We start from the raw sequence: 14,628 nt of genomic DNA on the forward strand, positions 1-14,628 counted from the left end.
TTTTATTCAAACTAATAAAATCAACCACACTCAAACAACAAGAACAATTTATAATTCATACCATAAAGTACAAGTCATGGAAAATATGAGCATCAAAGCACTTAAATTGAGTATATTATTCGGTTTTTTGCTAATCAATACACAAAAGTAACATATATCTTTCAATTCTTCAATTGAAGAAGATAAAATACAAATACAGTCATAAAATTATAATTTGAATATCAAAACTAATTTTATTCTAGCTAGCAGATTGGACAACATCAAAAATTTAAATTATTTACTCATTCATACCCTAAAATATAAACCCTAAATATTTTGGGTATCAAAGCGCTTAAATTGAGTATATTATTCCGTTTATTGATAATGAATACCCAAAACTAACATATATCTTTCAATTCTTCAATTGAAGAAGATAAAACACAAACACTCTCATAAAACTACAATTCGAACATCAAACTAATTTTATTCAAATTAGCAGAATGCACAACACCAATAATTATAACAATTTACCCATTCATAGCCCTAAAGTATAACACTACAGATTTTGGACATCAAAGTTCTTAAATTGACTATATTACTCAGTTTATTGATAATCACTATAAAATTTGCACATATCTCACATTTCTTGAATTGAAGAAGATGTAATATAAACTCATCCATAAAATTGCAATGTAGACATCTAAACATAATTTTATTTAACCTCAACTTCATAAAATCGAAAACTAAAACTTTGATTTTTTGCAGAGGAATAACAAATTAGTCGAAATCTAGGGCATACAAATTTTACTTATCGATGATTCAAGGTTTAAGAGGGTTTAGTCGGGTTCTGCCACCTCTATGATTTTTGCCTTTAACGTCGATGGAGATGGTTTAAGGACGAAGCTAGAGAATGTGTCGCCTATGGTTTGGAGTTGCGGGGGCGAAGTGCATCGTCGAGTTTTAGAGTCGCAGAGGTGGAGTGCGTTGCTGAGGTTTGGAGTCGTGAAGTGATGCGTCGGACGTTGAGAGAAAATGTATTCAGTTGAGCGTTTTAAATCCAAAGGACAATATAATAATTCCACCAGAGTTAAGAAGTTGAAACAAATAAATTAATTTGGTCAGGTATCAAAAATAAATATATACTACAAGAGGACTCAATGTAAATATTTAAATTTACATAGGGATTTAAAAGTAATTTATCGTTAAAAATATCTTTCTATTTTTTATAACGAGAAAAGATGTGTATAATGAATTAATGATTAATCTTTGGGATAATTTTTTTATGGGGAATTAAATTTCTAATGCAGTTTAAATAATCAGAAGATTGAGCAAGCATGTATCCAAATTAAATAAAAATAACGAGAAGATGGCGATAAATTCTCCGAGTAAATATTAACAAATTTTGATAACTTATTAATTTAATTCTTTAAAGAACCCCAAGAGCCCTTCCGTTCCTCACGACCTCACCGCCTCTCCTCTCTATTTCCTCGTCTCGTTTTCTCCGATCTTCTGCTTCGCTTGCCTTCCTCTCGAAGCTGCTCCGCTGCCGTCCCTCAATTCCATCGCCTCTGCCCGAGTCCATCCGATCGCACCGCCTCCCTTCGATTCGCCGTCGAGCCCAGCATGGCAGACGACGAGGACTACCTTTCGTCGAGTGATTTGGAGGATTGCTACCTCACTGATCAGGAAGACGTTATCGAAGAGAACGTCCTACAGGGCCTCGAAGACGGGCGTGAGGAAGAGTGCCACTGGTCACTGTCGTCGGTAAGCTCCGGATTTGTCCGTGCTTGATTTCTAGATTTCTAGGGTTCCGGAAAGTTGGAATCGGACGGAAGGGATCGCGAGGCGATGCCCCTTTGATCAATATGTAATTGTTTCTGGCCTTTGTACTGATTTTTTTTTTCTTGAAAAAAAATTGTTACGCCGAGGACGGCGGAGCGTACCTCCTTGTTGTCTTGAGAGAAAGTAACAATTTTTGGCTGAAATTAGAAATTTTACTCTTTTGGTATGGAAAGTTTACTTGATATACCTTTTTTTTTTGTTTGCTCAATTTCCTTTCCTTCTGGTGTTGTAGGTCATCACAAAAGAGTCCCTCCTAGCAGCACAGGTAAACTTATCTTGCTCACAATCATCTCGATCAGTGTGGGGGGATTTTACTGTGACTAATTGTTAATTCTTGTAGAAAGAGGATTTGCGGAAGGTGATGGAGCTGCTGGCTCTTAAAGAGCAGCATGCGAGGACCCTTCTTATTCATTACCGCTGGGATGTTGAGAGGATCTTTGAGTTGCTCGATCAAAAGGGAAGGGACAGATTGTTCTCACAAGCAGGAGTAACCGTTGTCAATAACAAAGGCTTATCCACTTCAGTGAATCCAGTCACCTGTAATGTATGTTTTGAGACCGTTCCTACAGATGCAATCACTGAAATGGACTGTGGGCATACTTTCTGCAATGATTGTGAGTTTCTAGTCTCCAAATTTCCTGCAAAAATGGTTGAAGAACATCAAGTTGCTTAAATCCTGAAATGATTCCCAAATGTCTGTAAGCCTTTTCAAGAACATTATTCAACTATGTTAGTGAGGATTCTGGTATTCTGCAACAACAACAACAACAACAAAATCCATTAAAATTTAACACCATCATAACTTTTCCCTGTGAATAGGGAACTTGTAAATGTTAATATTTATCATGGATCATCTTTCTAATGTTATTCAACATCTTTAGGTTCTAATCTGCTAATTTGTTATCCTGTTCATTGGCTCTAATTAACTCTTTTATTTTGAGTCACTGGCTAAACATTCTTCTCCTTAGATTTTTTTTTCTTCTGTACTACTCCCTTATTTTGTTGAATTTTTCCATATATGCTCAACTTCTTAGGTTGGACTGAGCATTTTATAGTGAAGATAAATGATGGACAAAGCCGTCGCATTAGATGCATGGCACCCAAATGCAGTGCTGTATGTGATGAGGCAAGCATAAGGAATTTGGTCAGTGCAAGGTGTCCAGATATTGCTGATCGTTTTGATAGGTTCTTGCTTGAATCATACATTGAAGACAATAATAAGGTTAAATGGTGCCCTAGTGTTCCACATTGTGGAAATGCCATACGTGTTGAGGGTGATATTTGTTCTGAGGTTGAATGTACATGTGGTATACAGTTCTGTTTCAGTTGTTTGTCAGAAGCGCATTCACCTTGTTCATGCTTGATGTGGGAGCTATGGATCAAGAAATGTCAGGATGAATCAGAAACTGTTAATTGGATAACAGTGAACACAAAGCCTTGTCCAAAGTGTCACAAACCTGTTGAAAAGAATGGTGGTTGCAATCTTGTTGCATGTATCTGTGGGCAAGCATTTTGGTAAGAATATCATACTTGGTGCTTATATTGCATTTTCTGCTAGTTCTTGTAATTTTTTTTTATCACGCCTTTCAGTTCATTCAGGAGGTATATATCACCACTCAGCTGCTGGTTGCAGTGTGCATGACTTTTTTATATCTCTTTCCACTCTTTCATATATTTTTGCTGTATTGCTAATGTTTCTGGTTCTTATTGTTGTACTATTGACTCTGAGTGATGCAATATTTTGAACTGTGATTGCATGAATGACATCCTATCTAGGCCTTCATCATGTTCTATGCATGATTGGAATATTTTCACTATCCTAGGTCTTTCATCACATAATATTTTTTTATACTTTTATGTAATAACCTTGATAGAGATCTCTGTTCTCTTGAAGTTCACGTACTTTGGGACTAGCAAAATATGCCTTCATGATGGTTGTTATGTAAATTTTTGTGAGGTTTTATTAACTAGCCAAGACTGGTCCCAATACATCAACAAAACAATGTCGAGTTGCTTCTTATCTTCTTTTCTTGCACCTCTCTCTCAATCACATATGCATACAAGAATTTTGTGGGTAATGTTGATGGTTGTCCGAAAGATCTGGTGGCACAAATAAACTGATGAATATTTCATTTTTTTGAGATCAACCAAGTTGGTTTCAAGATCTCTTCTTGGTGAGTTGTGTGAATGGATTAATTTCATTGTTGAGTTTTCCTTTGTTCAAAAGATTGTCTTTGCCACTTTATAGTACAATTATGTGCTTGAATTGGGTGTCTAATACAGATCATGTGGCACAAAGTTCACACCTACTAACTACCATAAAATTGAGCGGGCCTTCTCGAAGAAGCAGTGAGATGATTTGGCCTCACTACTAGATCTCTATCTTGTTAGTTCACTGTAGCCTAACAGTGTCCAACCTAGATGGATAAATTTATGATGTTGCTATTTGGCCTTACACCCTTGTGACTACATGACTTTATGCAGTCGATTCCATAGTATGTTAGTGTTTGTCAACTGTATTTTGGCATTCACATGGCAAAACCATTCAATGATTCTGTTTGGTGCATGCTTCCAGCTACCTTTGCTCGAGTGAGATTGTTTTTGTATCTTCTCACTGATGGGATTTCTTCTGCGTCTCATATTGAGTTGTTTATCTGTCTTGTTAACACCATCAATGTTTAGTTGACTCATCATATCAAAAGAGATGCTGGCTTTGCAAATATTTGATTCAGTGTTTTGTTTGTTTACATCTTTGCTGCTTTTCTTAAGGCATTTTAAGGTTTCTTCTTTAACATTCATTGAGAGTTATTTAATTCTCATGACTTCTTTTCTATATTTCATTTGTTGATGTAATACAGTTGGTTGTGTGGTGGGGCTACGGGAAGAGATCATACGTGGTCTAGTATCACTGGTCACAGTTGTGGTCGCTTCAAAGAAGACCAAACAAAGAATACTGAGCGTGCAAGGCGTGACTTATACCGTTATATGCACTATCATAATAGGTACAAGGCTCATACAGATTCTCTCAAGCAGGAAAGCAATCTCAAGGAAACCATTCAGGGGAAGATTTCCATTTCAGAGAACAAGCAATCTAAAATTAAAGACTACAGTTGGGTGATGAATGGACTGAATAGGCTCTTTAGATCAAGACGGGTCCTTTCATATTCGTATCCATTTGCATTCTACATGTTTGGAGATGAGCTCTTTAAGGATGAGATGACAGCAGAGGATCGAGAGCTGAAACAGAATTTGTTCGAGGACCAGCAACAACAGCTAGAATCCAATGTTGAGAAGCTATCTATGTTCTTGGAGAAGGATTTTCCAAGTTGTTCTGATGATGAGGTCATGGACACTATGCGGCACATCATAAATCTTTCTAATGTTGTCGACAGACTTTGCAAACAAATGTAAGTATGTTTTGCTCTATACATGTCTGGCAGTACAAATTATCCTTATGTACTTGTCTCTGCAGGTACCAGTGCATTGAGAATGACTTGTTGTATCCCCTTCAGCGAGCAACTCACAACATTGCTCCATATAAATCAAAAGGCCTCCAGAGGGCTTCGGAACTATTGGTGTTGTGGGGCTCCGATCAGAGCTCTGATATGAAAACCATTCATGATGCACAAACAGATTCAACTCCCAATGGTACATCCTTTATTTATATTACAATGCCCTATATTGAAGGTTGACAGTACTGTTTCCTTGTTGCTCCATGTATTTAAGTATAAGTATTATCTTTAGTAAACACATTTAACAAACATCAACATTGAAATGCAGCTGCCATATGCAAATTCCGTGGGTCCACGAGTTCAGATGAAAGTGGGTGGGCTTCTCATAAACGACCTAGAAAAGATGCTCATGGCGGTCCTCCTCTGTTTGATCTGAACATGCCTCCTGAGGTGATTGACAAAATCTGACACCAAAACCCAAGTTAGCATCATTCTAAACTGTACAGCTTTAGCTTGTTATCCATCATGGCAACAGAAAATAAACTTCCTACTATTGCAACCACATCACGGTCTTATTTAGTATGTTTATATGAAAGCTACGATCTGTGGGGGTAAAACGAGATTCAAGAGCCTTCTCTTTGATGATTTTTCTTGGATGGACTTCTCAGCTCAATCTGTGCATAAGTTTCAAAAATCTGGCCATGCCCATGTAAACCAGTGAAGGCATATCTGAACTCAGCTTTTGCTTCCTTGTATTTTTCTAGTTTTTTTTAACCCATCACATTGTAAAGATGCCCACCAATTTTGAACTATAGTGCAAGGGTTTGAAGACTTTCCGGAGGTGGGATTCTTGCTATTGCAAGCCTGACTTGATCATACCCTATTTATGGCAGTAAATCACTGATTGGTCTTATTGTGGGGCTTTCAGATGCGTTCTATTTGATTTTGTTCAGATATATATACATTGTCATGTGTTGCTAATTATATTGTATACATTCAATGGAACAAAGAACGAATTGATATGGTCGTGACACAGCAGATCGTTCACCTGAGACTTGTCATGTGTCGACGGATTATGGCTGGCCTGAGGGACTGCTCTATGTACATTCCAGTTTGATCTGTGTCAGATTTCGATTGACTAGAGTTGTGCTGAACGAGGCATGCTCAGCCACATGATTGGCTTAACACCAGAAGCATCTACCCTGCAAAGAGCAAGAATAGCGAGTCTATTCCAAGAAAGGTGTTAGAGTGTCATAATGGTCTGTCTTATTTTAATATTGTATCGTGATTTATGTTGAGAGGAAAAGTAACACTATATAAGGGGGTTTCTATCTATAGACGTAGGTACGTGAGGTTTTGCTATCACAGTTCATTGTTCATCATTATTATTCTTCATCTTGTCCATTACCATTTGCCTGACTTGAGGGTCGGAGTGCCTGCACTGGGGACCCCTCCCTAGCTCGGTGACTGATGTTTTTCGCTTCTAGTTTTTCTTCTTGACACGTAGGTTCACTCACAGCATCAGGTCATTTACGTATGGAGTCTATTTGCAGTCAACATCGAAGCCACATGTTCAATGCACCATCCTCCTTGATTCAAGCAAGATCAAATTTGACACTGTCTGTGGGAATCTGGCTTGAATCTGGAACACGAAAATAGAAGAAATTGAACAATCTACAATAGTTACTTTGTTGCAAGAGGACTTGGAATTTCTCGTGGTCACACGAGCGTAAAAGTTGGTGCAACAACAACAACAAGCCATTAGGCATCCTTTACCAAACGACCCAGCGCTCTCAGTGATAGAGCCTCACATTTAGCAGAGGACCAGGGTAGAATGACATACAGAGTTTCCCCGGTCCCTTTGTTTGTAGATTTTAATCAAGTACTCGTACAACTAAGTTGTTTTCTTCTCATACCCCATTTCCGATCGCATACTACCAACGTTGTCTGCATGCCCCTTGAGGACATGGCCGCCTAGAAAGGCCCTAGTGATCATCCTCGAGAGACGCACCTACTCGAGATCCGCAAAAGGGGAAGGGTTTAGTTCTCAATGGTATAACCAGGAGGTGCACCAAGCAGCCAACCAAGGGTTCCACCAACGTTCGTCGTTTCCTAACAATCAATGTTATTAATGACTATACAGACCCCTGAGGAGAGGCCTTGGGAATGCTAATCGAAATCCGCAGCGACCTCAGCAATGACACAATTGAGCCCTGACTCAGGCTCCTATCGAACCACCGTGCCAATCGACTTGAACAGAAGAAAACCGTGGCAATGCCACTCTGGGAGATATAGGTATGATTGCCGACAGCTTGACAGACGGAGACTCCAACAAAGCCAGAAAGTCGCACGCTCGCAGACTAAAAATCTACATGGTTAGGTGTAGCCAAGAGCGAGCGTGGGGACCAGAAATCAACTTAAGTCCCAAGGACTTTAAGGCGTGGAAGTGTCGCACGACGACACCTTGATCATCAAAGCTGTTATAGCTAACTACAACATCCATCGAACTTTTGTGGACACAGGAAGCTTTGTCAACATTATCTTCAAGAAGGTCTTCGAGTAATTGTAGATAGAGAGGAGTGAACTCCAACCCATGACAAACTCCAGGCCATGACAACACCTTTGTATGGATTCACCGACAACGAAGTGCAACCGATTGGACAAATCTGATTGGCTATCTCTCTAGGGGAGGAGCCTCTGATAAGGACTCGCCAATCAACCTTTATTGTGGTAGATGTGCCCTCAGCCTACAATATGATTTTGAGCTAATCGGCATTGAACGAGTTCTGAGCCATTGTCTCTACTTTCTGTCAGAAGATCAAGTTCCCAATCGATGATTTGATAGGAGAGGTGAAGGGGGACCAGTTGGTAGCACGCAAGTGTTACGTAGATATAATCAGGACTGAAGCTCACGCAACTCGAAAGACATAGTTAGTGGAGGTCAACACCATTCATGAAGCACCCCCATAGCTAATTTATGAGGAGAAGAAGGTATAGATCCATCCGAGCTGACCGGAGGTCACCACTCAAATAGTAGCCAACTTGCCCCCAGAGTTCAAGATTGACTTAGTCGCATGTCTAACGCGCAACAATGATGTGTTCGCTTGGATGCCTCAAGAGGTATCTCACCGAGCGTTATGGAGCACATGCTTCATGCTCTCTTGAACACTCAACCGGTCAATCAATGGAAGAGAGACTTTGGAGCCAACCATAATAAGATCATCGAAGAAGAAGTCGATAAGATGCTCGAGGCATAGCACATTCGGGAGGTGCAGTTTCTGAGTTGGTTGACCAATATAGTTCTGGTGGCCAAACCCGGGAACAAGTGGCATGTTTGTGAGGACTTTAGGGATTTGAACAAGGTTTGTCCAAATGATTATTATACCTTTCCCCGTAATAACCAAGTGGTGGACTCAACTTTCGACTGTGAGCTAATATGCATATTGGACGTGTATCAGAGCGACCATCAAGTCCTGTTGGCCAAAGAGGATCAGGAGAAGATTAGTTTTATAACTACCAAAGGAACCTACTATTATAATGTTATGTCATTCAGACTAAAGAATGCAAGAGCTATATTTACCAACGGCTTATGAACAAAGTGTTCCGGAAGCAGATCGGGAGGAACATGGAGGTGTACGTGGATGACATCTTGATTAAGTCCCTACGAGCTGTTGATCTATGTGTAGACATAGATGAGACATGCCGAATATTGAGGGAGTACGAACTCAAACTAAACCCCAACTATGCTTGTTTGGAGCTAAGAGTGATTGTTTACTTGGCTACATAGTGACAAAATGGGGGATCGAAGCCAACCCGAGTAAGGTGCAGGCTCTCTGGAACATGGCTCCCCCACGCAACTTAAGGGTGGCACAATGATTGACTGGGCGAATCACTACATTGTCGCAATTCATTTCAAGATCAGCTGATCAGAGCCTGCCATTCTTCAAGATAATCCACCGAGCAACCAAGTTCCAATGGGACATCGAGTACGATAAAGCATTGGAAGAACTCAAAGAATATTGATCTACTTTGCTTGTACTCGTGAATCCCATAGTCTGTGAACCATTGTGGATGTATTTGTTTTCCACTGCAAATGTTGTCGGGTTGGTGCTAGTATGGTAGGAGGGCAATGAATAATAACCAGTGCATTTCTTAAGTCATTTATTGAAAGACGTTGAATGTCGCTACACCGCTCTTGAGAAATTAGTGTATGGGCTAGTCTTACCCACTCGAAGGTTACGTCCCTATTTTTCTCTCATCTAATCATTGCATTAACTAATAACACCCTAGGTCAGGTGCTCATCAACTCGGAAGCTTCGGGAGGATTGATGAAATGTGCTACAGAGCTGAGTGAGTATGACATATAGTATCAACCCTGAACAACCATCAAAGTTTAAGCCTTAGCCAATTTTGTGAACGAGATACAGAGTCTAGAATTGGAAGGAACATGGAAGATATACATGGACGGATAGTCCACCTGGACGGATAATCCACTTGGCAAGGTAGTGGGGTTGGAATCCTTATGATATCACCCCATGAAGATGTAGGATCAATGCGTGATAAAGGGGGGGGGTGAATGACACTCGTGACTTTTTCACTCGTTTCGAAAAACTCGATCAGAGATATATGTAGTGGAAATAAAGAAACAAGATAGAAACGAAAAGCAAGCGCTAATACTTTGGTTTTACTTAGTTCGGAGCCTGTAACGACTCCTATTCCAAAGCCCGTGATCATCGATCACTTTCGTTGGGCAATTCACTATTAATTCTGAATAAGCACAAGTATGAAATTATAATATTAAAATAACTTATAAAATAAAGAATACCAACAACTACAAATCTGAAAATTCTTGTTCTAGGTCATCAGAGCAGCGTTTGGGTGTCGAGGAGGCATTTTTTGAATAGTGTGCAAAACCAGAAGTCGTTCAGAATGTTGTTCTCTTATAAGATGTTCCGGGTGACTAGAACCCCTCAGGGTGCCTGAACCACGTGGCTCAGCCAATTAATGCGTTCCACATCAACTTGTGGATATTTTTTCAAGTCTGGGCACCTGGAATTGAGTCTGGGCGCCCGGATTGCCTGGGCACCCGCCTGGGGCGAGCCTGGTTCAAGCTCTCGGACCCCTACTAGGCACCCGAACCAACTTTTTCAACCTCATTTTTTTTCTGCAAAACAAAGTTAGTACAAGCAGTAAATAATATATATAATATGAATTTGACAACCCCAACTGTCCAATTCTGACTTTGAGTTTTGTTGAAACTCTAGGTCGAACCGACGCCTATTGTTCCCTCTTCGGGAGAACGCGTCCTCACCTACTCCTCTCAGGAGAGTTTACCTTTTGCCAGACCGGTCCTCCATACCGTCTGGACTTTTGGTCAGCATCTGAGACTTCAGGTCTTCATGCTGAATGTCTTCTCCACGACTTATTTAGACTTCCACATAGTCCACGACCACCATATTTTCACATAGAGTCCCCGACTCTAGGATTTCACCCAAAGTGCTCAACCCGCCAAGACTTCGCCCAATCCCCCGGATTAGGATTTTGTGCCTAACTACAGCTAGGACTTTCCTTTACCTAGGGTTATCTCCCCCTAGGGCTTTCCACCTACCTAAATCCACTAGGACTTTTGCCTAAAAATACTTAAGACTTTCCTGCACGCTCATTCACACTTGTTAGACAACAAGTAATCTTAACTTTGGACCCTTTGCCATAATCAAAACTTAGGTTCGATCATCTGGTGCTCCCTGCACGAATAATCTCCCCCTTTTTTATTATGGCAACCTGGTTCAAAATTAAGTAAAACATAACAATAAAGTATAGAACTTAAGCATGAGCATTAGTGAAACAATTAAAGGAACTTATGCATAAGTAAAATAATTTGACAAAAATTCTCCCTTATGCTCCCCCTCAATCAAAAGTTATATGTTTAACTTAAAGTTAACCTTTCTCTCTCCCTTTGACGTACATAGAAATGATACTAAGTTAGAGAGAAAAATTGATTTGTAAAGATAATTTTAAAAAAATACTAACTTTTAATTTCTTTCAAAATTTTAATTTGAAGTTCCTTTTGAATTTATCACTTTAAACACTTAGCTTAAAAGGGATTTAAAATACTTAACTTTTGAAAGATTTTCTTTAAAAAAAAATTAACTAAATACTTAGCTTTAATGGAAAACATAGATAAATTTAAGCTTTATAAATTCCTTAGTTAAAAAAAAAATCCTTGTAAAAATACTTAGCTAAGAAAATGTTTTCAAATACTTAAAAGTACTTTATCAAATAATTAGCTTTATCAAAACTTAGTTAAGTACTTAGCTTTTTGAAAAGATTTAAAAAAAACTTAGTTAAGTACATAAAAACTAAAAATACTTTTTCAAAAACTTATTTTTCTAGATAGAAATATTTGAACTTCTTTTTTTCAAATAAAATGTTTAAGATTACTTTTCAAAATAGTGAGACTTTCTTTTTCTAAAAGTTAAACCAAAAGAAAATGAACTTCTTTTTTAAAAATTTAAAGAAAAATTAATTTTGAAAAAATGCTTTAAAAGGATATTTAATTTTGAGAGTAACTAAAAAATTTTAACTTTGAGAAAATATTTAATTGAACTTAAGTCATTTCACTCCCTATAGATTAATGCCAAAATTTTTTTAAGAAAATTATTTAGATCTTGAGGGTCCTAGAGTCCAAGCAAACAAAAAAGATAAAAAATAATTATCTATTTTTTTGATTTTCCATCTCACATATTTAAGTTTAAATTTTGAATTTTAATTTGAATTTAAGATTGAATTTTAAAAAATATTTAAGTTTTAGATTTTGAAAAAAATTTAAGTTTAAATTTAAAAAATATTTAAGTTTGGATTTCAAAAATATTTAATTTTAAATTTTAAAAATTAAATAAAAATAATTAAGATTTTAATATTAATTATTCTTTTGAAATTAATTAAGAATATAAAATTAATCATACTTTTGAAATTAATTAAGAATTTGAAATTAACTAAACATTTTGAACTTTTGAAATTAATTAAGAATTTGAAATTAATTAAACTTGGGTTTGGCTAACTACTTTTTATTTTAAGCCTAGGTCCATCTCATCCTTTTCTAAATTTTCAATCAGGGAACCGTATAGGTTTTTATGAGATAGTTAATTTTATCTTCAATTTAGATTAACATCTAAGGATTGATTTACATTTGAGTTAGAATAAGGTTTAATAGTTAGTCAATTAAATATTTTATTTCAATGATTGACTTCCAGGCTATGACGAGACACTAGTGTTGGTGCAATATCCCCTGGGTCAAGGTTGACCAGGTTGACTAGGCTTGAGTTGGCTCAAGCCTGAGTCTTGATGTTTGGGTGTCGATGTTTGACAATATGTGGAGATTGCAGGTACAATCACCCGATTGGGGAGATTGCTGGTGCAATTCCCCTCTGGTCAAGGTTAACTAGTTAGATGTGAAGAAGAGTCAAGTATGTCAAAGGGTTGACCGGATACTTGATTGGGAAAGTCCTAAGTGGAGGTTAGGCAGTTGAAAGTCCTGGTGAGTGAAGCCAAGCAGTTGGGAAATCCTGGTGAGTGAAGTCAGGTGAAAGACCTAGTGAGTAAAGCTAGGCAGTTGGAAAATCCTACTGAGTGAAGATAGGTAAAAATCCTGGTGAGTGAAGCCAGACAGGTGAAAGTCCCGGTGAGTGAAGTCGGGCAGTGAGAAAATCCTAGTAAGTGAAGCCAGGTGAAAACCCTAGTGAGTGAAGCTAGGTGAAAACCCTAGTGAGTGAAGACGGATAGATGGGAAGTCCTAGTAAGTGAAGCTAGACAGATGGAAAGACCTAGTGAGTGAAGCCAAGCACGTGGAAATCCAGGTGTGTCAAGGTTGACTGAACACCTGTTATTGAGAAGTCCAAGTAGGTCAAAGGATTGATCGGATACTTGGCACAAGGAAATCCAGATGGATCAAGGGTGACCGGACATCTAGTGGAAGGAAGTCCAAGTGGGTCATGGAGGACCGAACACTTGGCACGAGACGGTAAATCTAAGTGGGTTAAGGAGGACCGTACTTGATGATCAGAAGTCCAACAAGAAATTGGAAAAGAGAAAGTCCTGATGGGTCAAAAGTTGATCGAACACTTAGTGGTCGTAAGTCCAATAGGGAGTTGGCATGGAACTAGGAAGTTCAAACGTAGTAAGCTTCCAAAGGCCATAACTTTTGACTCGGATATCGGAATGAGGTGATCTCGGATGCGAAACGAAGCTTGTTTCAAGATCTACATATTTTTCTACTTGTAAATTGATTGGCCAATCAATTGGGGGGGGGGGGGGTTCAATCGATCAGCCAATCGATTGGTTAACGTGATTTTATACAAAAACTATCTTGATCGATTGAGTAATTGATCAAAACTTTCCCAATCAATTGGTCAATCAATTGGGAGAGTTTCTAAGCGAACAGTGAGATTCTAAATCTATCAATTGAAACCTCTAATCGATCGGCTAATCGATTGGAGATATGGAAATAGTGCGATAGAGGCTGAATCGATCGGGTAATAGATTTAGGCATTTTCCAGAGAGCACAGAGGCACTCTGAATCGATCAGCCAATCGATTCAAAGCCTCCCCAATCGATTGAGAGTCATTCAATCGATTGGGATCCGCCGTTGCGTAGGTTATACTCATTGGCTAGCATCTTCTTCGTAGAGCTCTGTCCAGTGACCACAGTGCAATCTCAACGACGATTCACAAGCTTCTCCACACTTTCACAGCCAGTTCTTGAAGGCTCTTGGAGACAAGTGTAGTTACACTTTCAAGGTTCAAGAGGCATCAATAAGCAACAAGTAAGTAAGAAGAAAGAGTTTCCATTTGTATCTTTTGTATTTTCTTCTTATGGCTGTTGTATATTGTTGTATAAGTTTATACGAGGCTTCTCCGCCTCCGACTGCGATCGAGAAGGAGTGTTTTTATTAGTGGAGAGTGTGCTGTGTGTGGATCCTTGGATTAGTCACCTCTTCTTGAGGTGGATACCTAGTAAATCCTTTGGGTTAGCGTTGTAAGTTTGCTTCGAGTTCATTCTGCTGCATATCATCACCAAGAAGCAAGCAATGAGACACACAATGAGCTATTCACCACCCCTAGCACCAAATTACCCTAACAAGTGGTATCAGAGCAAGGTCGCTCTTTACCGGAATCATCACTGGAAGGGGCAAAAAGGCTAGAGGGTGAAGAAGTTGGAGCAAAATTCATCAAGTCAAAGAATTCATCAAGAGCTCAACTTCAATATGGAATTCGAAGATGGACTCGGATTCGACACAAGGGTGCCTCCATCATACACATCAATAAGCTTCGATTCTTGGAGATCAATAATTAAAAAT

The 14,628-nt window shown here is 38.7% G+C and overlaps 1 protein-coding gene across 1 annotated transcript; it reads left to right on the plus strand.

Moving 5' to 3' along the window:
- The first annotated feature begins 1,409 nt into the window (after positions 1–1,409).
- Positions 1,410–6,186, plus strand: LOC122033780 (probable E3 ubiquitin-protein ligase ARI2). Its single transcript, XM_042592944.1, has 7 exons — positions 1,410–1,743; positions 2,054–2,086; positions 2,162–2,435; positions 2,856–3,336; positions 4,680–5,228; positions 5,294–5,469; positions 5,602–6,186. Exons 1-7 carry the CDS (start codon positions 1,603–1,605, stop codon positions 5,739–5,741), a joined length of 1,794 nt encoding a protein of 597 aa, XP_042448878.1. The 5' UTR covers positions 1,410–1,602; the 3' UTR covers positions 5,742–6,186.
- The last annotated feature ends 8,442 nt before the right edge of the window (positions 6,187–14,628 follow it).

The sequence above is a fragment of the Zingiber officinale genome, chromosome 1A (genome assembly GCF_018446385.1).
Source record: "Zingiber officinale cultivar Zhangliang chromosome 1A, Zo_v1.1, whole genome shotgun sequence".
NCBI classification, from domain to species: domain Eukaryota; kingdom Viridiplantae; phylum Streptophyta; class Magnoliopsida; order Zingiberales; family Zingiberaceae; genus Zingiber; species Zingiber officinale.

Excerpts from the sequence above, each read along its gene's own strand:
- LOC122033780 (XM_042592944.1), top strand. The coding sequence starts at position 1,603 with ATGGCAGACGACGAGGACTACCTTTCGTCGAGTGATTTGGAGGATTGC. Across the intron at positions 2,087-2,161 it reads AGTCCCTCCTAGCAGCACAG|AAAGAGGATTTGCGGAAGGT; the intron begins GTAAACTTATCT and ends TAATTCTTGTAG. Across the intron at positions 5,229-5,293 it reads GACAGACTTTGCAAACAAAT|GTACCAGTGCATTGAGAATG; the intron begins GTAAGTATGTTT and ends TTGTCTCTGCAG.